General features: G+C 55.1%; 7 protein-coding genes across 7 annotated transcripts; 3 read left to right on the top strand and 4 right to left on the bottom strand.

The window, feature by feature from the left end:
• Window positions 1-4,740: 4,740 nt before the first annotated feature.
• EsH8_V_000455 (putative methyltransferase-domain-containing protein) lies at window positions 4,741-5,953 on the top strand (the record flags this gene model as incomplete). The annotated part of the gene is made up of 3 exons (XM_083272971.1): window positions 4,741-5,024; window positions 5,223-5,393; window positions 5,641-5,953. 3 exons carry the CDS (start codon window positions 4,741-4,743, stop codon window positions 5,951-5,953), a joined length of 768 nt encoding a protein of 255 aa, XP_083125686.1.
• Window positions 5,954-9,385: 3,432 nt separating this feature from the next.
• On the top strand, window positions 9,386-10,240 carry EsH8_V_000454 (RlpA-like double-psi beta-barrel-protein domain-containing protein-containing protein; the record flags this gene model as incomplete). The annotated part of the gene is made up of 1 exon (XM_083272970.1): window positions 9,386-10,240. The coding sequence occupies one exon, from the start codon at window positions 9,386-9,388 to the stop codon at window positions 10,238-10,240; it is 855 nt and encodes a 284-aa protein (XP_083125685.1).
• Window positions 10,241-11,368: 1,128 nt separating this feature from the next.
• On the bottom strand, window positions 11,369-13,150 carry EsH8_V_000453 (FAD dependent oxidoreductase; the record flags this gene model as incomplete). The annotated part of the gene is made up of 2 exons (XM_083272969.1): window positions 11,369-12,598; window positions 12,890-13,150. The coding sequence occupies 2 exons, from the start codon at window positions 13,148-13,150 to the stop codon at window positions 11,369-11,371; spliced, it is 1,491 nt and encodes a 496-aa protein (XP_083125684.1).
• Window positions 13,151-13,763: 613 nt separating this feature from the next.
• Window positions 13,764-15,189, bottom strand: EsH8_V_000452 (translation initiation factor eIF2 subunit beta; the record flags this gene model as incomplete). The annotated part of the gene is made up of 5 exons (XM_083272968.1): window positions 13,764-13,909; window positions 13,976-13,999; window positions 14,062-14,709; window positions 14,767-14,908; window positions 15,178-15,189. 5 exons carry the CDS (start codon window positions 15,187-15,189, stop codon window positions 13,764-13,766), a joined length of 972 nt encoding a protein of 323 aa, XP_083125683.1.
• An 801-nt stretch (window positions 15,190-15,990) lies between these two features.
• EsH8_V_000451 (uncharacterized protein) lies at window positions 15,991-16,375 on the top strand (the record flags this gene model as incomplete). The annotated part of the gene is made up of 2 exons (XM_083272967.1): window positions 15,991-16,216; window positions 16,272-16,375. The coding sequence occupies 2 exons, from the start codon at window positions 15,991-15,993 to the stop codon at window positions 16,373-16,375; spliced, it is 330 nt and encodes a 109-aa protein (XP_083125682.1).
• Window positions 16,376-17,047: 672 nt separating this feature from the next.
• EsH8_V_000450 (marvel domain-containing protein) lies at window positions 17,048-17,569 on the bottom strand (the record flags this gene model as incomplete). Its single annotated transcript, XM_083272966.1, has 1 exon — window positions 17,048-17,569. One exon carries the CDS (start codon window positions 17,567-17,569, stop codon window positions 17,048-17,050), a length of 522 nt encoding a protein of 173 aa, XP_083125681.1.
• A 2,868-nt stretch (window positions 17,570-20,437) lies between these two features.
• On the bottom strand, window positions 20,438-22,929 carry EsH8_V_000449 (uncharacterized protein; the record flags this gene model as incomplete). The annotated part of the gene is made up of 2 exons (XM_083272965.1): window positions 20,438-22,540; window positions 22,591-22,929. 2 exons carry the CDS (start codon window positions 22,927-22,929, stop codon window positions 20,438-20,440), a joined length of 2,442 nt encoding a protein of 813 aa, XP_083125680.1.
• Between the last annotated feature and the right edge of the window lie 384 nt (window positions 22,930-23,313).

The following is a 23,313-nucleotide window of genomic DNA, read 5'->3' as shown; positions in this document are numbered from 1 at the left end:
GCTCACCCGCTGGAAGGAAACGAAACCCCCCTTCCAAGCTGCGTCGCATACAGATGTTGGCCGTATCCCACATAAATTACGCCTATCGTTTTCATCTGTTACCAGTCTCGCCCTCAACCCCAACTCAAAGTTCTGTCTGTACCTTTGAAAAATCGTAACTGTCCAAGTGACACAGACATCTATCATCATGTTTAGTCAAGCCAACCTAACCCACCTGCCATATCTACTGCACGGAGCTCATGCAAGGGCCCCAGACCACCCCTCTCCTCCCCCCCCCCCGAAAAAAACAATCCCATCTCGCTCCCCTCGCCGTCTCCTTTCCCCCCTCCTTGGCCCCAGCGAGCTAGGACCTGAAGCAGACGAAATGGGCGGGAATGAGGTCCAAGCTCTCTTGTCGCTCGGGAAATCCGATCTAACCCCGATGGCTTGGCCCAGAGGCTTAACGGTGGGGGTGTTCCTTCCCATCTCGAATCTTGGGGCGCAAGGACGCTAATCCTGCCTGGGGCGTCTTACCTAAGCCGTGGCCGAGCTTTTACCAGCCGGCGTGCATTGGCCCCCCCACAAGATGAGGTTCCAAGAAAAAGGGAGCACAGACTCATTTTGCTAACCAAGAAAAAAGGGGTCCGCGGGGAATCATTGCCCTCCCAGATAAACTTTTGTGGCATCCTCAATTCAACATTACGGTTTGGGAACCCTGTCCAGGGTTGTACGTATTGTACTTTCCCACCTATTCTTGTACAATTACCATGTAGCTTTTCAAGGACCGAACCTGGTCACCAACAAACACTGAGCAGCGAATTGCTCGGCGGGTATAACAACAAATCGCAACGCCTCCAAACGAGAGACGAGTGTGTAGACAAGAAACACCGCTGACCTTCACATGAATACGCGGAAATCCTCACTGCTGTCCAGTCGACTGCGAGGACCCCTTTTCCCCACTGTCCCCGCTTCCGTCACCCAGTCAGAGCCTTCCGACTCGCGTCCTGACGAGTATCGGGCCAGCCCTTTCCCTTTGCCCAACACTTCGCTGCTCGCTCTCGACGACACGTAGCCCGAATGGTTTCTTGTCATGATATTGGAGCTGGATGATGTCCGACGTGACAAAGGTGTCTGCTTTCCGACTCGGCTGTCCCTCGTATATCTTGGCCCACTTGAATCTTTCTTGACAATGCTGAGGGGTCGGGGAGACATGGATGGCGTGCGCGTCAACAACTCCACGAAGGGGATGCCAAGGGAGTCTCGGGGTATGGCCTGCCAATTCTCTGTTCCCCTTGCTGGTTCCATATCCAACGAGCCGGAATCGTCACTGTCCAAAACATAGCGATTGCGGGGCGACACGACCGAACGACCACCGAAAAAGGGACTTGAATCTGACTTCCTGCTGATGGGTCTTGTTAATGACCCCTGACGCAAGTCTTGCCGCGCGTCCTGACGCCCAATCTTGCCTCTTCCCGACCCAGACCTGCTGCGAAGACTGTTTTGTGACCTAGAGTCTCTTAAGACTGGAAATGTCTTTCTTGGCCGCTGTGCGGGGGGGAACTTCCTCCCGTGCGTGGGATTTGAAGCTAACGGCGTTAGTTGTTCGGGTATGGATTCCAGGCTATCAGGGCCGGGTATGGAGGGTAGCAGTTGCGACCTGTCAAGGGCCAGCCTTGAAGGCTCTTCCCATGGACTTGTATAAGCCAAGTCAGGGGTCGCTTGGATACTGCTGGCCTCTTCTTCCATAGCCGGAATGGTGACATCCAGCACGCTCCGAAATGAATCGTCTCGTTGGCCCTGAAGGAAGCCAGATGTTCCAGAAAGCACATCGCTTGGGCCATCATAAGTGCTTGTCGATCGTTGCTGCGCATGCTGAGGGTGGAAAACCACGCCCTCGGTGAGCCAAGATGAGCCGCCCAAAGAAGGAGAACTTGGCGTTGGGCTTCCTTCAGATTCTCTCCAGGGAGATGAGGAGCGGTTGTTCGACTGTGACAGGCGGGAGCCAGTTATAGTAGAGAGCGTCCTAGATCGCCTGAACCTTTGTACGGCAGAGTTGACGTATCCCCTCTGACTGCGTCGGTTCTCCTCAGGTTTCTTCATGACGATAGACAGATCAGACCCATCTCTGCTATGGTTGCCACCATTCATCACAAAAGTACCAGGTATAGGCTCTGAGATCTTTCTGTTCCTCAGCTCTTGGTGGACCAATGTTCGCTGCCTTCTCCTTCTTCTGCAGATGATAACCAGGAGGAGGATGGTTGATAGGAGGAGTAAGGGTAGGAGTATCGCAAGAGCAATATAACCGGCTTTCAGCCCCTGCTTCGGGTCGTCAATGGCCGTTGGGTTTGTTGGGCTGGCAGAAGCTGTAGGGGTGCTTGAGGTTCTCGTAGGTGTGTGAAGCACTTTCAGGTCTGCAGTAGCCGTCTCGGATTCTTGGGAGCTCTTTGATGTTGCCTTGATGAGAATATTGATATTCTCAATAGATGCGGAGTTGGGCGGCATTCCCGATATGACCAACCCCTCAAGCTTTATCCAATTCACCGAAGAGTCGAATTCTAGCTCTAGCTCGACGTCCGAGGGCGTCCAGAGATAGGGCTCCATGTCAAAGGAAAACGTCTTCCCTGGCGTAGCTTCGAGATTCAAGTTGGTTTCTCGGAATATTTGGGTTATGATTGAGACTGATAAGAGAATGTCGAGAGTGTCGTAGTATTTGTCTCGAAAAGTGAGCGTGGAATTCGATGACTGCGCGTCACCAGGAGGCGTGCCCTGTATCACAAGTGTTGTATTATCGACCGAGAGCCAGCTCGGGAGCCCGGATACAGCGAGACTCAGGTCAGAAGGTGAGATAGGGTTGCCATCTAACTTGATACTGCTCGTCAATGCCTTGTAATACACTTCTGTTCCTCGGGTTGCATTGAGCTTGATAATAGGCGTGTCTGTCGTCAGTCTGTGGGAACCGACGACAATAGAAAACAGGACAGAGACAGCAGAGAACCCAACAATATCAGACCCAGAAAGACTAAAATCAAACTTCTGAGGAGGTTGAACCAGCGACTCGAATGGTGGAGTCTTTCCAGCGAATGTGAGGCTGTCGGGGTCAAACTTGATCCATGACGGTAAAGGACTATTGTTTGCTGAGGTAGCATAATAATTCAGTCCGTCACCAGTGTAGGAAAACGTGTCCTTGGCGAATGAGAAGGAGAAGTCGGACGCAGGGGACTCCACGACAGCAGATGCCGATGATGTGTCGCCGAACCGCTGTATTTGCTCCGAGACTGGTATCTTGACTTTGGGCATCGGTCTTCTTGTCACCACCAATGTAGCGGTCATTGTCGCCGAACCCGAATCGTCCGTCGCAACAATATCCACAGGTATTCCTACTACTTCCCCAGGCGGTACGTCGTCATCTTGGGGAGTTCCGTGAAGATGACCGGTGCTGGTATCGATCGAGAGCCATGTCGGCGCGTTTCTCAGGCTGTACGAGAGTTGAAACTGGGAGGCAAAAGTCTGTGGTGAAATAGTATATGAGAATGGCTCGGATATCCTCGTCGCAGGTGGTAACTGAGAGTTGAATGGAAAGTAAACGACTGGTACGGCTCGTGCAAGCGCAGCCAAACACAGCAGCACACATAGCATCAAATGCGTTGCCATGGCTGATGCGTTGTGCGAAAGGAACGACATCTGCGACCTAAACGAGCAGAAAACAACAACAAAATCAGTCTGAGAAGGGCATGGCAAACAAAAGGTCGTCTCGGTAAAAGCGAGAGAAGCACGGGACGATACCCATAGAGGATATGCTTGGCGCGAATCCTATCATCAGGGCTCCTGTATCCGGGTGTTCGATGCCTCCCTTCATGCCAGTGTTCGCGCCCTCGCAAGTGGGCGCGTACTCCGTGGGCACCGCCCTCTCATATGGTGTACCAAGGGCAGCACTTCGCTCGCAGAGAAGGTCAGTCGAGAGATGAATTGCCATCCTGGGCATCCTAGAAGGGAACTAATCATATTTTGCATTCCTGCGATGGGTTGCAGCGCTCAAAGGGTGTTGAGGAAGGGGGTTGCGTCTTGCAGGACTTGGAGAGGCGGGATGAGACACATCCACTCGGAGCGTTTGCGTCCATGGAAGTTGGAATGCAATATCTGTATCCGCTTGGTCAGGTGAAAACGGCTTGGAAGATCTGTTTCACTGGAAGCAACATTTGACGAAGCTCATTGGGAGACATTGAAGCAGGTGAGGCTCTACCTAACCAGTGTTAGAGTGGCTATCGATTGAGACACGAGACGAGACGAGACAGGACGTGGCCTCTGGGGGTTATTAGGCAAGCTTGGTGCCGAATGCTAGATGTGCAATGGCAAGATGACTACGCAATTAGACCTTGACCTCTTCCAAACAAAGAATCGAGGCTCAATGTGAGCTTCGTTGAAGATCAAATGGGAATGAGCGAACAGGAGGGTGTCTGAACAGGGGAAAGCGTAAAGCGCGCAGAAGAAGGGGCAACCCCGCTTGAGGCAAAACGCACCTCCCCTTATCGGAAAGTCTAGATTGTCGTCGACCTCAGCGGAAAAAATCCCATCAAAAAGCCAGCGATACCGCTCTTTCCTGCATCTTGGACCTGCAACTTTCCCGACAATCACTGCCTACCTGAGAGAAAATAAGTTGCGCTCAGCCTACCGTGCCACTGTGTCACCGTGTCGTCAAGATCTCAACCCATAACCCCCTACTTATTTTGCACTCGTGCTCCCACCGAGCCGCACAATAGCATTATGAGAATTCTCAACAACCCTCTCATACCAGACCAGATGGAATCTGCCGGGCGGTCTCCCTCGCCTGAGTTCTCGCCTCTGGCCATCGGCGAAGACCTCACACCGCTGCCCGCCTACAAGGCCGCCCAAACATCGTCTTTCGATATCTGCGGTCTGCTGTCGACTCCTCTCAGGCTCCACGAGGATCTCGCTTCGGGATGCGGCGGGCAAACTTGGCCAGCAGGCATGGTGCTGGCTAAGCATATGTTGCGCTACCACCGGGCAGCTCTGAAGGGAGCAAGAATGTTAGTCATCATGCGTCGTCCCACCCACACTGCTGTCTGCTACGTTGCCTTCCCCTCTTTTCGCTGGGCCCGTGTTGTTCTGCCACCGCTGTATATCCTGCAGCGCTCGGGAGGGCAAGAGATAAAGCGCACGTCAACGGGAGAAACTATGTCTGTGTGAAAGGTTGAGCTGACTCGTGGGGGTTTCCGGGTAAACAGACTGGAGCTGGGCGCTGGAGGCGGACTTGTCGGTCTCGCTGTCGCTTTGGGTTGTGAATTGCAGCAGACGCAACTGTTCCTCACAGATCAGGACGAAATGTTCGAGCTGATGGGAAAGAACACGAAGCTGAACAACCTTGAGCACAAGGTGAAGCCTCTGGTTCTGAATTGGTACGTAGCAGTTCCCATCTTGATTGCCCGCCCACAGCCGTGCGCATCCTTCCCCTTACACACCGACCCCGAAACTTGCACGTAGCTGGTGCCAAGCAGGTGCATGCTCGGTGGTTAGCGGAAACTCGAGAGTAGCCGAACCTAAAAAAGTTCCCTGCCGCGTTGCAAGACTGCGAGGCAACAGTCGATGCTTAGGCGATTTTGACTGCATTTCGTCTGGAGTACAGATGACTGATCGACGACACAGGGGCGGACCGTTATTGCAAGAAGTTATCGATTTCAAGCCCAACGTCATCCTGGCTGCCGATTGCGTCTACTTCGAGCCAGCCTTCCCGTTGCTGTTGGAGACTTTGACCAACTTGTTGTCATTAGAACCTGACGCAACAGTATATTTTTGCTTCAAGAAGAGACGGCGTGCGGATATGCAGTTTCTCAAGAAGGCACAAAAGGCTTTCCAGGTGACGGAAATTGTCGATGACGATCGGCCGGTATTTAGCAGGGAGGGCCTGTTCCTCTACACATTTACAAGCAAGAAGCCGGCAACCAACGGCACTCGATAGTAGTGAGTATATGCCGATGGCCAGTCACTGGCAAGCTGGTGTTATTTTTATCTTTAGGGCAGTGTGCAGCATCGTGCTTTGGTCGTTGAGCCACCCTCGAAATGAGAGTCTCAGCCTGAGCCAGGGACTTCAGCTGCTCAGCGCCATACCCAGCAGTACCCCAGGGGCCAAAGACCCAACACAGAGTCGGTGTTGATCGAATGGATGCGAGGCCAAAGTTGGCGCTCGGAGTCATCACTTTGCTGCTCGAGTTGCTTGGATCTGTTGACCGAAAGGAAAAGGAAAGGACGTCGGCCAATCAAAGTTGCTTCTCTCCCGTCATGAAGACGCACAGCAGGGAAGATTGGCATTGCATATGCTAGCGAAATGGAGTTTTTCGGAGTCAATAGAAAAGCCGTATTTTAATAATAAAAGAATTCAAACCACCAATCATTATTAATGGGCCTGACATGGTGTCGATCGACAAAGTGGTTGAGATAATCAGGCGGGAGATGAACTGCACCACTGACAGATTCGATTGTGTTGGCCCAGACCTCCATTACTTGATCCGTCTGTGCATGTGAAGACAACGAAGCGCAACAGTTTGGGTGCTGAAGCGAACGGACCTTGCTAACTTGCCTGGTCAAGTGTGGCAAGAGCAAGGAAGACGAGGCATTGAGATTGTCAGTGACGCATACACAAGCTGCAGGTTAGCTGCGAGCCATTAACGAATCACTAAAGAGTAACGGTGGTGACGAGAGAGAAATCTCTTCAGGTCGGCGCCATGGTGTACAGCCAGACAGCGAACGGGTCGGCATGTCCACTACTACTGCAGGCTGGCAAGCCCAGAAGCAGCAGAACGGGCTAATTACAGCGCAGGATGGCAATGGTGGAAGAGACCTCTGCTGGCCACTGATGTGGCATTGCCTGAGTTGCCTGATCATCCGGCATCAGAGCCGGACAGGGGAAGACGGGCTGTGAGGGTTGCGCTGAGAGAGGGGGTTCATAGCGGGTACAGGATATGATTGGTGCGTACCTTGCAGATGCAAGGAACCCGCAGGCTGAGTTTGCCCGGGCGCCGCCTTGTTCGCTTCCTGGTCGCTTCTATTGTTGCATCGTTCGGTTTTTTTTTTGTCCCACTCCCTCGTCCTACCCAAAATGGCCATTGCAGCCTCAGGCACTCGTGGGAGTTCCGGGCCAGCCATCTCGAGTCTCCTTGGCACAGACCCAACAGCGAGTGTACTGCGGTCCATTACGGCGGCGCTGTAAGGTAACATGCAACGCTCCAAGCTAATGTTTCTACTTGTTTCCAGGCGCCTTGTGTGTTCGAGGTTGCATCACAGCCCCCATGGCGTTGGTCTGTTCAAACACTACGCGTACAATCATTTGCTGGATATTTTCTTTCCAGCACGGCACCTAATCACATTTCAGTGACACAGCGCACGCCTCTGCAGTACTAGGTGTGCGCAGTACCTTATATACGCAGAAAGTTGGCGGTTGGCAAGCAGGTACCCGTCTCTGCCCCCTCCCTGGCCCCCCGGGGCCACCGGCTGATCGTCATTCTCTTGCTCCCAGGATTCCTAGACGATGGGGAGGTTAACGGTGTTCAGACCCTGGCCACCCCTGGCCACCTGGGCTTGGGAAAGCTGGAGCCCTCTTCCCAGTCTCCGCGTGTTTCAAGGAACAGGACCTCTCTGACGGTTCATCCAATCATCACATGCCAGGGAAGAAACGAGATGACATTATGACAAGCAACGACAAGTTGGAATGAGATGGAGTCCGAGGAGACAAAGCGAAGCACAGAGGAGTGAGCGGACAATGGACATGGGATGGGGTATCGGGGAAAAGGAGCATGGAAAAGAGGAAAGAGACGCGCAGCCCAGCCGACTGCCGCGTAGTAGCGGCAACAGTATGCTCGCTCAGTTGGTAACGACCAACCCTGAAGGCGCTACCCCGAACACATGTGATGGCTAGGTTAATGCTACTAACTTGCCTGGCTTGAAGGCTACGGGTCGTTTTTGCCGTCCTGACGTCCATCGTCCTGTGCCTCGTTGCCCACATCGACCCGTCTGCTCTTCCACTTCCCAGCAACCCTTACGCAGCCCGGGGGATGCTTTCCAATGCTTCACCACCAAAGACACCGTCGTTGCTGGCTCAATGGCTGGAGGGTTACGTTTCCTCAGCATCCACCTGCCTGAAGTCTGACTTAGTCTGTCGTAGTCTGCCCCGACTCCTCCCAGCTTCCTAAGCAACCAAGCCAGGCTGGCGTTGGCTAGCAAACAGCAAATGGTGGATCGATCAAGCCCTAGAGGGGGTCATGTCAAAGAGTCAAGGACTCGGCTAGACCCCAGAAATGGCTCGAAGCACGGGTTTTTTTTTTTTTTTTTTTTTGCGCGGATTTTATGGCGGGTTGGTGCCAGCGACGCAACGGGCAGGCTGCGCTAACGCATCCAACGGGCTACTCTCGCCCCTGGGACTTGCTTCTTTCGTGCTGGTACGTTCTTTTTTCGGACCTTCAGAAGCCAACGGTCCAGTGACGAGACTCGACGAAGTGGCAGAGAAACTGCCTTGGCCGGGGGGTTTACAGGGACGGCAACCGCACTGTTGAATCCTTGCTTTCCACGCCATCAAAGTCCCCACTTTTGCTTTTTATTCCCTCTCGGGGCTTTTGCGACTTGTGTTGTCGACTACCCGTACCTAGCGTAAGCACACTAATACGGCGCAGCACTCACTCCTCTCAGGCACCAATGCCACTTGACGCAGCCCTGGAGCGGTTCAGAGGTACCTCGCCATGTACACCAACTCCACACACCCGTCAGCACTCAGCTGCAGGCCTCCACCCCACCCCTTGCCATCCTTCCGCACCCTTCCCAGTGTCGCCTGTCCCGGCCTGGCTCGTGTTTGTGGCAGCCGCCTGGGGGCCCTCTCAGTCAGAGGTATGCGTCCGCGTCTGTCTGCATGGGATACAAATCCCAGCCAACATCCGCTTCTCAAGCCGTTCTCTTCCCTCTCTCCATCCAACAACGCTCCCTCTTGTTCGACCACCATTCATTCATTCTTTTTTGGACCCTTGAGCAGTGCTCGACCAACCACTAGTCCAATCAATCATTCCTTCAGACTGTTTCGAGGCTTTTCCAAACAGCCAACAACCTACGGATTCATCCCGTCTGTCGCATAGAGAGTTCAGTGAACTCCTTTCGTCCCATCTTTACGGCTTGCCATCAACCTCAGTACATACCGAAGCGTGCCCCAAGCTTCCATTGTCAACCCTGCACCCAAGCAACCTACACAAGTCTCAGCAAGCACACTCCTTGATCGAGAGGCTCAGCCCATTGCATTCATTTCGCTTCCAACTCAGCCTTAACTGGAGAGACGACCATCACGCAAAGACCATATAAGTCTCCTGAACCACCACACGTCAGTTACGTTACGGACAGTCTTTAACCATCCACGATGAAGACCACCACCCTCCTTTGCGCCGTCCTGGCCACCACTGCCATCGCCCAGCCCCACAACCATGGAAACAAGCGCCGCCATGTTCACGGCAAGCACCAGAAGCGCGCTCTCGTCACCGAGTGGGTTACCGAGACCGCCTACGTGACTGAATGGGTTGACTCGACCAGTACCGTCTGGGTCGGCCCCGAGGACTCGTCTACCGGCTCTGCCGCCCCTACCAACTCTGTTCCTGGCCAGTTCTTCGAGCCCGCCAACCAGCCATCTTACACCACCCTGTCCACTTCCACCAAGCCCACCCCCGTCGCTTCTCCCATCAAGGAATCTGTCCAGCAAGCCCCCGCTCCTCCGGCCACCACCTCCACCTCGTCTACTCCCGCGCCTGCTCCCCAAACCCCGACTCCCGAGCCCGTCCAGCCTTCCACCACCCCCGTCGCTGTTGTCCTCACCACGTCTTCCACCCCCGAGCCTGCGCCCACCACCCAAGCTGCCGCTACCTCAGCCAGCAGTGACTCGGGCTCATCCGGTGGCTCCAGCGGCGAGACCCACTCCGGCGACCTGACCTACTACGCCGTCGGCCTGGGTGCCTGCGGTGAGGATGACAGCGGCAAGGATAGAACCGACAACATTGTTGCCATCTCTCACCTGGTGATGGGCGCCCAGTCCAACGGCAACCCTTACTGCGGCAAGAAGGTCAAGATCACTGTCAATGGCAAGAGTACCACCGCTACTGTCCGTGACAAGTGCATGGGCTGCGCTGCGGACGACATCGACGTCAGCGAGAAGTGCTTCCTTGAGATGTTTGACAGCCTTGGCGTTGGCCGAAAGACCGTTGAGTGGTCCTTTATCAACTAAGAGGCACGCCATGCGATCTCTTTCCAGCCTCAACGGCAGTCAGGGGTTCCAGGGGCGAGCCTGTCGCCTTTTGCCACGCCCCTTCCCACCGGAGGAGGCGCCGCATTCGTCAGGTCACCCATTTATGGCCAACCAAGCCAGCCATTTTCATTCAAATCTTCAATAACAAATTTGGTTATATATACCCCCCTCTTGCCAACAGGGACGGCGCCTGGTTCAATAGCAAGGACTGGATTGGATTACAAAGGACAATGAACAAAACTGCGGTTTTGATGATGTGATGACGATATCTATACATCTGTGGATGCGAATCCCGTTATCGGGCCCATTCTATACGGATACATCTGGTGTTTTGCTTTCGTGGACATGCTTACCATCGGTCAGCTTATAGACTTAAACTTCAATGTATATATGTATTAGGAGGTTTCGCTGCCCCCTAACCTGGTTATTGGGTACTGCGAAGGAAGAAAATACGAAAAGAAGAAAACTTGAACTCGGTATACATGTCCCTACTCCTCACCTGCGGGTCAGTTGGTCGAGTGTCCGGTGCAGTATGATTAATACTCGAGCATTCCTGCGGTCCTGGGAGGCGCATAGAGCCATGGCCACAGGGATGAAAGCGACGTTGCGCTCAAACGTCAGAATATGAGTTATCAATCGACTGTCTCAACGAGTCCGCAGTATGACAAACTTTACATTCCAACGCCCTTCTCTCGGGGGAAGTCGACAACCAAATAGACCCAGGAGAACATTCTGCCGCATTGATTTTCAAGGCTGTGTGAAAACTTCGGGGGAATCTACTCAAGTGTCTCGGTTCCACAACGATCCGGATCGCTCTGGCCCAAAGAGCTAGGCGCAGCGTTCCTCCCTTCATCCCCCTCGGCCGCTCCTCCCAGAGACCTCGGGCAGTCCGTTCCATTGTATGACAAAGTTTCAGCCTTGTACCTACCTACCTGGCCTATTTGCACCCTCTCGTCCCTGTCGAAAGGCATTCCACGGATGAGCAGCGTTTCTTGATACGGACATATGAATTCTCTACTGGTCGCCATCCAAAGACTACCTGCACGAATCCCACCCGCATCAGTCACGGCTGGCCAGTTCGGAATACCTCCCCAACCTCTCATCCCATCACAACAGAAACATATCGGCGTCGTCCATCTCCTTGATCGAAGGCAGGGCTTTCGCTTTCTTGGCCCTCTCCTCGCTGACTAGGAATTCGGTCGGGAGCCCCAATTCCCCATCGTCCCCGTCTTTCTGGTGGTGGTGGTGGCCGGTCATCATCTCTGCCACCGCCCGCCCGCACAACGCCGCCTGCGGCATCCCGTGCCCCGTGTACCCGGCGCAGACCCAGAGCCCGTCCCCGCCGCTGAGGACGGGGCCCGACGGCACAGGCCCGACCCATGGGCGCCCGTCGCGCGAGAAAGCCATAATCCCCGTCCACTCGTAACTCGCCTTCAGCTCCTTATCCACGCCATGCCTCTCGCCCTCGCCGCCGAGGTCCACATTACTCGACCCCGCGTGTCGGAGATACGAAGCCACGACGGGGTCGACCTCATCATCGTCCGAGACGCCCACCCCACGCGCAGTGCCCCTCGCTCTCCCACCGCCCAGGATCATCTCCAGTCCCGGGGTTGGGCGCTGGATCAGGTAGTCGTCCTGGTTCGGCCCCCCGGACGAGGGGTCAGAGCTGGCCATGAAGACGTAGCTTCGCCCCAGCTCCGCACGGGGTTCGGGAAGGAGCGCCGCAACCTGGCCCCTCACCGGCACGATCAGGTCCGCGAAGGCGGGAAGCAGGCGGCTCGTGTAGGCGTTGGAGGCGAGGAGGACTTGCTCTGCCGCGACCTGGCCACGGTCCGTGTGGACTACCCACGACGCCCCCGATGAGGAGGAGCCGTGAAGGTGTTGGAGACGGGTTACGGGGGTGTTGGTTTGCAGGTTAAACCAGCCCTCCGTCTCCGACTGCAGCCCTTCGCCCCTCGCCCCGTCCGCTGCCGCGGGGGCGTACCTGGCAAGTAAATCCTCAAAGATCCACGCGACGAGCTTATACGGCCACATGCTCGCTGCATTCTCCTGGACAACGGCGCCTACGGCCCCGGGCACCCTCAAAGCTTTAAGCTCCTCGGGATCGGTCACTAAGCGGGCTGCATTCGCGAGGTGAGGAGGCAGGGCGGCGAGCTGTTGCGCGGCAGCGGCGACGAGATCCGGGGTGAAGAGAGCGTGGCAGCCGCGCAGGGAGACCCAGTCGCAGGGGATGGAGTGCTCAGCAATGAGGTCGCGGAGATAGGAGTAGTTCTTGAGTTCAAAGTCTGCGATGGCGGTGTTCGGGTTGTAGGCCACGGGCTGGCAGTGGCCGCCGTTCTGGAACCGGGGGGGTCAGCTTTGGCGTGTCTAACTTGCCGGCGTGGCGGTCGTGTGCGCATAAATGATCGAGAGGGGGAGGGGGTAGGTAAGGTGTGGCATTTCGCTCACGACCATCACCCTGGCTCACATCAATGCGCACAAGCGTGACTAGCACTTGGCTTTCCGCGCCTATTCGTTTGTTCGAAGGGAACAGAACCTTTCGGAGAATCCAATGGCGAGAACAACAAAAGAACAAGATGATGATGACGAAGCAAAAAAATGTCACAAGGAGAGAAGTTAGACACTCACCCGTCCAGTTGCCCCCCAACACACCTCCCTCGCCTCAAGTAGAAGCACCCTCCCCGCCCCGCCTGCTCGCCCCAGGAGCTCCTTGGCGGCGAACGCGCCCGTAATGCCGCTGCCGATGACGACAATGTCCGCGGTCGGCGGCAAGGCCTTTGTAGTTCTGTAACCCAAGAGCGTCTTGGAGGGCTCGCGATGCCAGTAGGAGCGGGTGCTACTGCGCGAGGGGAGGTCGGCCTGGCCTGGCTGCAGCGTTGCGCCCGTCATGGTGTTCGTCACCGTCTTCTTACCTGAACGTGCGGGTGTTTTACAGTTGCCCGGATTGCGATAAGGCCATCTATATCCTAAAACTCTGTTTCGCTGGAAATGCAGTGCCTCGAGATGCCCAGGATCTGAATTTTTATTTTTTTTGTTTGTTTGCAATGTTGGCAGCGTTGACAGTTGAATCGTGTGTTGAAGGAGCGAAGTCGGGTGATCATCCACGGCTTATCGCCGGACATGCGAGGTCAAGCTGCCCCTCCGGCCCTGCATCCCGCCGCCGCATGCGAGCCCGGGCAAAGGCATCGACCCGCGTCGCGACACGCACCACTGCTGCAAAATCCACATGAGACATCACGTAATTACACGACAGTGAATAAATCTATGATTGAAACTACTGTCCGGTTTCTGTATCAATTTTAGAGGGGGAACGCCATTGTTCCTGGTGTGCCATCCATCGATCGAGTACCCGGAGCGTTACAGCCGGAGTTGCTGCACCGCACACTGCTTGGGCAAGGTCATATCTACAAGACAGAAGAACGCTAAAGGACGTAAATAGCGCAGAAGAAAAACCTCTCCAACTCTTTTCTTGTTGTTTGTCCGCGGGTTTGTATGTGGTTGATTAACCCTGCATCTTTCTTCTCTTACCGATCTGGGCGGAGAAACCAGTCTTGATGGCAGTGACGGACCGTCTCGAACCGCACGAGTTGCAGGTAATAAAGTACAGACGGTTCTCTCCCTTGGACAGCTCCGTATCGGCGGATTTGCCTAAATTGTTCTCCCGTCAGCAAATTGCAGTTGCAAGAAAGAGCAGACAGGAGGGTTTCAACTTACAGGTCTTGCAGGTGACGTATTCGACTGTGGGGGTGAAGTTATGGTTAACAGTGGTGTTCCAAAAGTACTGAGGGTGAAAGACTTACTGATGTACTTGCGCAGCACGTTCTCGAGCTGCTTCTGCTGGAATCGACCCTTGATGACGAGACGTCTGCTGCCGTCGACGGAACCGCTGGTACCCAACTCGGAGAAAAGATAGGCCGTGACGTGCTCGTCGGTTCTCTTCATGCGCTTGCAGATCTCGGCAAGGTTGGCAAAAATGGTCTTCTTGTTGCCTTCACGCATGCACTGGGGGGGCGGGATCTTGTAGCTCTTGGAGCCGCTGAGGGCGTGGTCGGGGTTCTTCTGGGACAGCTGGTGGAAGAAGCGGTTCAGGAGCAGGCTGTAGCTGAGGGCCTTGGTCTCGTCGTGCTGCCAGATGCCAGTGCCAACATCCATATCGCCATCGTCGGCCGTACCCTCGGCCTCGCCGCCCTCTTCCTTGCCCTCTAGATCCAAGGCCTTCAGCTTGGCGGCGAAGTCATCCTCCTCGGTCTCCTTGGCCGTCTTAGGCTTCTTCTTCTTCTTCTTCATTGTCAGGTCCAGACCGCCATCCTCGCCAGCGGGGGCCTCCTCGGCAGCGTCGTCGCCATCCTTAAGGACCTTCTTCTTCTTCTTCTTCTTCATCGAGAGGTCGAGACCGCCATCGTCGATAGCGGCGTCAGGGCCGGGGGCCGTCGCATCTTCGGCTCCAGCTTGAGAAGTGGCATCAGCATTAAAGGCTCCAAGGGCTGCAGAAAGCGGCGGCGTACGGGCGGTGTGCGACTGGGCTGTCTCCTTGGGTTCCTCGGTGGCGTTGACCATCGTGATTGAGCCGTCGGCGTCGACGACTACTTGCTCGTCCGTAAAGGCGACTGATTTACGCTGTTTGCGTTCGGGGACAGGGCTCGATTCCTGTGGAGGCACCTATGTTAGAAAAACAAAAATTTTGATAATGAGATTTCTTCCGTTGAGGGATAGAAAAATTGGATCGGGGGGGGGATGAACAACGTCAGGTGGTGATGTATTGCAGCTTCGGGCGTTGAGGTTGAGTCACGGAAAATGTTCTGTTCAATTCGTGTCTGGTTCCGGACCAGTGGGGTAATTAAAGATGGGATTGGTGGAGGGGCCAGTGGGTGGTGCTCAGAAGTGCGCATGAGGGAGGGCTAAACATGGAAACTTACTTTGACATCCATGATTGCGGCCTGTGTCTCACTGAATGGGGTCTCGGTTAGGTATCCTGGGCGAATCTGAAGTGGCCCTAGGTGCAGTCGAATAAGTCTACGGTCGGGCGTAGAGGGTGCAGAACAGCAGGCGACCGGTCTGGATATGTCGGAATAGCGGTTTAGTCCGTTCCAAATGGTTCGGTAATGGAAATTTGTGAGAGGGGAATTTTGAATTGGCTGCAGACTGGGCGAGGATTTCTTGAGGGTGTGACGTGAGGGGTGGTGCAAAGAGGCGACCATCCTGCGCTGTACCGCTGAGTACCCAGCTTGTGGAGGGGTGGGCTGTGAGTCAGTGATTGAAACATCACGTGACAACCGTACTTTCCCGCCTCTGGCCGTCCCTCCCTTGCTTGGCACCCCTCCGGCCCAGCGAGCAGAGGCCCCATCAAATGGACCTCTTTGGCCAATCGAAGTCAAGACCGTCAACGTCTGTGGCTGGCCGTCCCGGTGCCGTTTTTGGCTGGGGGAGACGGGGGGAGCTCCAGGCGTTCCGACCTCCACTGGCAACTTCCAGCTGCATTAGATCGATCATCGGAGGCATCGCGGTTCTTGATTCAACCCTCCTCCCCCCCAAGCGAAGGCCCATCCGGTAGTCCGTCCTGTATTGCCGACGGCAGAAAGATCGAACACGTATGCAACATTCAGCCTACCGATTATTGCGACCAAGGCGCTGAACCCGATCCCGATTGTCCTCTCCCACGGCTCGTCGAACGCACCCAAGGTCAACAACCGACTGCCGAACATCGGCCGACGCCTCCCTTCATCTCCAACATGATGGCGTCTACAGACTCCTTTATCCTCCACGATGACGTCTCTCCTTCCGACAATGATGAGATCGATTCCCTACCGTCAATATCCAGCGGCGTGTTGGATTCCGAGGACGAATCAGACGCGCAGGAGGAGTGGGAGCGCAGCCTTGAGCAGATCCAGCTTCTATTGACCATGGTCCTCGTGCCGTTTGCTGGCAAATACTTTGGTCGAAAGTTTGCCTACTGGAGTAAGTTTCTTAGACCGAACACTGGTCATCCATATACTAATTTCGGCTACAACAGGTTGGTCGCGATACATGGAATGGATGCACAACGTCGAGGTGCGGTGGACAAACAAAGGAGCATTCAAGGCCGCTGGAGTGGCAGAGGCTGCAGCAACGTTATAAGAGGTTAAAAAAAACCCCCACGAGCTCGAAATGAGAATCTGGACTTTCTATCCTTGTACCGAGAATCATCGGCGGGATGCTTGGCGCGTGTACACATGGTTGGCGTTGAGGAAAGCCGTCATAGAAGACTAGGCGGCACATAAGAGGCAAGGCGTGAAACTGGGCCATTTAGAATTGAATCACATCGTTTTGTCAAACCTCACCCATTTTAGCAGGGCATTCATTCATGCGCAGGCTCGTCGGCGAGTTTCTTATGGTAGATAACGCCATCGAACTGGCAGAGAACATTCGGTTTGTGTAATGGTATCAATTCATGTGGGTTTTACTACAAAAGAGCTCTTGCTGGCCCGATGGCCAGGTTCCATGGCCCTGAGCAAGTTGGCCCCGCCGCATCCATATCAGTATATCCATGTCATCCCGAATCCCATATCCACATCATATATCCTGTCATTCATTACTACAACATGCCATCGTGAAAGGTAAAGTAGAATAGCAGCCTGCCGCCAACGCCTTCAGAAGCAAACATCCTTCCGGCGGGGAGCTGTGAAAAGTCGGATGCCTGACCCAGCTGCCACATCTGATGGTAAGCTGCCCCCCCCCCCCCCCAGCTAGGTTTCCTTTTCCCAGTAGAGTATCCGCGTCGCAATGACCGACGCCAGAGTGGTTGGGGCCTTAGACGCCGACCTGCGCCATACTGGGCCTAGAGCTGCGGATTGAGCCGCCGCCGCCGCGACGAAAGTTCATGAAGGTGAAGAATGCGCCTGCGCAGAAGCTGGCGAACAAGAACCACATGAAGACAGTGCTGGCCTGGATCTCGCGGCAGCGCTTCTCGTTGTCGCCCGAGCCCCAGACGATGTAGTCGCTTGGATGATTGCCAACGGAGAGGTTTCCGCAGTTGACCACGCGCAGCTTCGCCGACAAGACGATGCTGTCAATGAAGGTGAAGAGGACAGCAGCGCCGTCGAGGGCCAGCATGACGATTGGAATGGAGAGAGCCGAAACGAAGGCGGCGACCAAGCCGTAGAGAGCGGCAAGCCAGCACACGACGGCGACGAACATAGAGAAGTTGACGGCGGCCATGGCGGACCCGGCGCTGCTAATATTGAGGGCGATGACATTGCCGATCAGTGCTGTAACGAGTAGAGTCCAGAGGAGCTGGACACCTCGGATCAGAACTGGTAGCATTGAGTCCATCTTGCTGGGAAGTTGAGGGAGCGCGTCGTAAGGCAAGGGGTAGATCTAGAACAGGAGATTGGTATAACTGGGAGTCGAGTGGTGCGTGGTTGACGTTGGTAGTTTGTTTGTATTGCGCCAGTGGATAACACAAAGCTGGCGGTAGCAGTATGACTGATGTTTGATGACGATGGTGAATCCTCGCAAGTTGGTTGTTTGTGCAAAAAACAGCAAGAAATTTCTCCTTGGCTATGTCTGTGTGTAATGTGGAGGAAGACAGGACCCGGCGGACGTGACGTGGATCAGGCTTCGTAGGCAAGCGTGGGACAAATAAGACAAGTCTGATCAGGTCTGGTTGTCGGGTGAGCAAGGCCGCGTGTGAAGGAGCAGCGGCGGGCAAGGGTATCTTTAATAACTTGGAGGGAGGTATTGACTCGATGGAGGAGGAGGGGACTCCCCGGGTGTGGTAGACATGGAAGGGTAGCCTTCGAAGGGGAGACAAGAACACTCGGCGGAAGCTGCACACAGGGAGCTTCTATGATTTCCATGGCGATCGGCACCTACGGGAACTATGACCTCACCAGCCAATGCCGTCCTCGCACGCACACACATACCTACTACCCACGGTAATGTATACACTGAAGGTGCGGTACGTACCTCATCTTACCCTCTATGCTCTGCACTGCCCGCGCACCTGACGGGCCCAACGGAGTTCAATGTCATCATCCAAGGGTCCAAGACGGCCCCAAAGCTGCCGCTAAACACCTTGGACAAGACCGCGTTCAGCCCAGTGAATCCGTGAGCATCTGCGACCGTCATTCATCTTCTCGTGGAGCGATGACCAGCAGGTGGGCTCTGAAACTAGAAAGGTGAAATTGCAAAATAGGGGGACGATGGTGCGTTTCTACAAGCGCCTCTCCCGACGCGCCCGAGATTTCGAGGTCCAACTGGTAATTGTGGCACTGTTTGCAGTTGCAGGGTTCACCAGTTTCCCTTGGACGAGGGACAGTTGCAATTTGATAGGGAAGGGGAGAAAAAAGAAAGGAAAAGGTCTTTACCACGCCCCGAGCCCTGTCAACAAGCCCTGGCTGGTGGGGTGATGCCGGTTGGCAGGTGAAGAGCCTCGCAGTCCCCCTCCCTCTTTTCGGGAACTTTTGCCCCCTCCTTGGCCCTTCCTGCCGGGTTCATAGTTGAGCTTCTGCACGATTGCCCCTCTAGCCCCTGCAGCACATCCACGACATCCCATGCTTCCCGGCGATTCGCTGCCCAAAAAAACATAATCTGGCCCAGCAACCCCAGAAGACTCATCCAAATCCATCCACATCCACCCACCTCTACCCTGGTCACGATCGCTGTAGCCCTATCAAACCTTGAGCGCCGTCCTCGGTGAAACAAGGTGAGCCACCATATCCGTGCCTGTGAGCCTGTGGAATCGAACTATAATAGCAAACTAATAGAGCCTCAACCAGGACCACAGAGGCGGGAGGCACAGGGCGCAGCGAGCCCAACGGGACTCACAAAGAGCCACCCGCGCATGAATTTGATCCAATTTTTCGGGGCGATTGGGAAAGCCTCAGAGCCAAGACGGCATATGTTTAACGGTGCTGCCTCCCAAGAGCCAGTGGCAGCTTCAAGAACGGGTGCCATCTCAGAACCAGTGCCTGCCTATTAACACTCCCAGGAAGATGCAATCTGGGAAATCATATCCGAGAACCCTAGCCTCCTCGGCGACCTAGGGGTTTGCAGGTCAACTAGCCCCTTTGAAGGCTGCTGTAGCCCGGAATCCGATCCATCCAGAGAACAAAATCCAACCCTGGGCTAAAGCCCTCCTTCAATATACAAATTGGAAGATGCGCTGTTGCAATCACTAAACGACATATGCCTGCAGCGGGTGTTGCAGTGCATTCAAGTCCTGGATGCTTCATATTTCACGGTTCATTGACTCCTCAGTTCTATTCAACCCCATTAATTTTATGGAGGCGAAGACTGCCGGAAACTTCCTTGCTCACTTTCCATTCAGTCTTTGACAGTCTGATTACTGTGCGCCGCTGGGGCAAGTGCCCGGATGGCCCGATGGGTCTTATATGGGAGGACAGAGACGGGTATCATAGTCAGTCCAAAGACCTAGCGCGACGTCTCCCTGGAGAAGCCCACGCACTTGGTTCGCAATATGTCCACGTTCGGTGCATATTGCGAAATGAAGAGGCGGAGTTCGAGGTACGAGGACAATATAGTAGAGGAAGCCTGGAAGGTCCATGATACACCTGTCTTTTGCCCTGTCTGCTGGGATTTCCTCTGTATACTCCTTGGATTAGCTCAGTGAATGAGTGAGGGAACCTCGCACGAGCCAACATAGTCGTTGATTTCTCTTCTCATCCGTGTGCCATTCTTCAAGAATGGCGCGCGCACGCACCCTTTACTCTGCTACAGCGCGTCTCTGCGGTAGAGTCGACTTCAAAGGGGGACCATGACATCATTTGAACTACCTTGCTGTCGCACTACTGCAGCAATGGCCACATGCGCTGGTAAGAGGCGGTGGAGTGTTGCGAGCTACGGTTGCTAGCAAACAAGCTGCGCGTTAGTATGGGGGAGTTGGAATGGGATGCTCGGCTGGACGAAAGAAGCTATGTTGGCAAAAGGCATAGAGATGCCATCATCCTGCTGGGTCGCTAAGAGCGTTCGCGTTTTTGGATGCCCGGACTAGCCGAGAAGTACGAGGAGAGAGAAAGAGAGAGAGAGCGCCCTCAAGTCATTATTGAAGAGAGAAAAAAACCTCCCAATTCTAGGCGCATTCATAACAAGCCCAGTTAATTTGGCGTTAACGCCAGCCCTCCCCTATCTATCCTTCCCGACGCCATGGCTGGATATACCTTCCCCCAAGTAAGACAACTACCGGCTGAAGTTCAATAACCCCTCAATGTATTTGCGCGTATCAATGCCGATACCCGAGGCCAGACGGCCCGCACCGTCTCCCCACCCCGGCCCGCCCTCGGCGTAGGACGAGCTGACACCACGGTAGCCGACGTGGTCGCTCGCCCTGCGGATCAGGAATATCTCCTTGCTGACCGTAGGACTGGGCGACGGTGGCGACAATCTCGGCGTGCTCGAACCAGAACCGTTCGTGTCAACCTCGCTCTCGGAGGGATGCGGATACTCGTCCCCCCCCGTGTCCGACGGCCGGTTTGTCGGCGTCGGTTGTCGATTCAAGACACGCTGCCACACCACCCACCAGCCACGGTTCGTCCTGCATGTCCGCTCAATCTCGCTGACCTCCGGCCGAGTGACGTTAAAGATGTTGAGGAGTTGCATGTGAGTATTCATGGCCTCCACGCGCGACCAGGTCAAATGTGCGTTTGGGTGCGACATACGGGTGTGATCGGGGATGTTGGGTATAGTAGATTGCACCGTCATGGCTTTGGCGTCCCAGACAAGATCATAAATGTTTGACGCTGCGGAACCGACGTCGGGCCTATCTGGCCGGTACTGGACTGAAGACAGCAGCGGCTTCCGGAGAGGCGCCAGCTGGTGATGTAGTGACTTGTAAAATGAGTTCCAGGCCAGCGAGTCGGTCCTCAGCTCGAAGAAGAAGGTGAAGATGAAGGGCTTGCTGACGTAGACTACGACGCGTAGTTTGCATGCCTTGTTGGAGTCCTGATTTCCAAACAGTGGGTTCGAAGTCACGGCATTGGCCCCGAGAGGCGTCACTTCGTTCGACAAGATGCCGAGGTCTTTGACGACGTCCGCCTCGGCGCGGTCAGTACCCGTCTTTTCAAGCTCAACATGGATGGTGCGAAGCATGGTACGAGAGTTTTGCTCCTGCTCCGCCTCAGAGTCCTTGCTTTCATCAGGCTCACTGCCGCTGGCCTCATCAACATCCCCTATCAGCCCGATGAGGTAGTGGCCGGCATCGTCATCCACCTGTTTAGGCGGCGGTGCCGTACCCGAGGTATCCCTGGAGGACTCTCCGCTTTGTAATGTGGCAGCGGCGGATGGTTGGCTCTTGTCCACGATTGACGATGTATCTGACTTGCCGATGGACCAGTATGTACCGTAACCAAGCTTCATGTAACTCATGAGCTTATCCATATGCCCGTCTCCATCTGGCTGTGCCGGTGTGGTAGCGTCGCCCTTGCTAGATCCCGGCTGTCTGGCTTCTTTTACCGTGCCAATCTCCTGACCACGCCGCTCTGCAAGGGTTCTCGTAGACCCGGAGCTTCCAGAGGCGGAGCCGGAGTCATTCCGATTTGAGGTTGGACGAACTGGGGGTCGCGCGGGAGGAGCTTGGCTTTCTGATGGCTTCATTGCCGGTGGCAGTTCAGGTTTCTTCGGCCGTCGTGCAGCGCGAAGAGAAGTCGGGCTTTCGATGACACCGTATGCGTTTTCGCCCCAGGTGTACAAGTCTTCCATCCAATGCGCCACATCTCTCACCGACTGCCGAGACAAGGCTCCTGTTCCCAAGAAAATTGCGCCGTCCTCAGGGCCTGGATCTAATCCTGTTCCCAGCCACGGCCTTTTCGCATCTTTGCCGTCCTTGGATTCGCCATCAGCATCACAAGATCCAAATTTGGATACGACTAGGTCGACAAGTCCCTCTATTCTGCCGACGAGGCCCTCCAATACTTCCCGCTCTCCGCTGCCCCGCTCCTCTTCGCCGACGCCAATGCCTAATTCGCCGGAAGCGGCAATGTTGATGCCAGCGAAAATGGAGCGTGCTGGGTTGCCCTGCAGCATGACGTTCCACGTTGACAAGAACAGGTCCCAGTACCGACCGACGAGGTTAAGAAAGTTGGTTCTCCGAGAGCGGACAAATAGGGCGCTGAGTGAGGTGCCGTGGTGAAGCAGGAAGATGGAATGAGCACGGAGCAAGTCTTGCAACAGAAGAGATGCAGGCTTGATCTCCTTGGACGAAAATTCGACGACCTCATTTGGAGACTCTTGGGCCTTCCCAGTCTGCAACTTTGGCGGCAGGGGGATGCGAGTGAGATCAATAGACTGCAGATGGTCAGCAAGTGAAGGAGTCGCGGGGATGGGGTGAGACGCACGGCGAGGATCCACCAACCCTGCTCCAGTTCGTGAAGGATCACACGCGACTTCTCCGTGTCGATGGAGTCGACAGGTTGGCCGCCGGAGAAGCTCTTGCTGAACTCGACCATGCCCTGGGCGAGGCCGATCTGACGAAGGCGCTCATTGCGCTCTTCCTGGGAGATATTCTCGGTGGGCTTGCCACGAGAGCGACGACGGCGCTTTTGTTTCTGGGTGCTCACTGAGGCGTAGTACACGATTTGGTCGTCGAGGGTATCATCAGTATGCCCCAAGGACGGATTGAAGATGGCAAGAAAGCCCAGCTGAGCCGGAACGATGCCGCCCGGTGACAATGCCATGGCCAACTTGAAGGCGGAGGAGGAGGAGGAGGAATCGCGGTGAGCGGCGGTTCACTGCGAGCGGATACAGAATGTTATGATGGCAGGATCCATAAACCCCAAAAGAGGCGGGGGTGCAACCTTGGGATAGCGGAGGCAGCAGAGGCAGCGGAGAGACAAGGTGTACGAAGGCTGCGGACGGCAACTGGCGATTGCAACGAGCCGTCAGGTTGTGGGATGGCGCCTAGAGAGCTGCTTGATGATTGAACCGTGCGCTCTTGAAAGCGTTACGAAGCGGTAGGATTGTACAGTGGGGGGGGCGGGAGCTCAAGGCCGGCCACGCATTGCAAGTGCGCAGCAATGCCGGTCGTGTTCGCGATACCAGTTGGACTGGGTCACCGGGCT

This window comes from Colletotrichum jinshuiense, chromosome 5 (assembly GCF_051148585.1).
Source record: "Colletotrichum jinshuiense chromosome 5, complete sequence".
In the NCBI taxonomy this organism is placed as follows: Eukaryota; Fungi; Ascomycota; class Sordariomycetes; order Glomerellales; family Glomerellaceae; genus Colletotrichum; species Colletotrichum jinshuiense.
The sequence above is the reverse complement of the archived record's forward strand: the minus strand, read 5'-3'. Positions and strand labels throughout refer to the sequence as shown.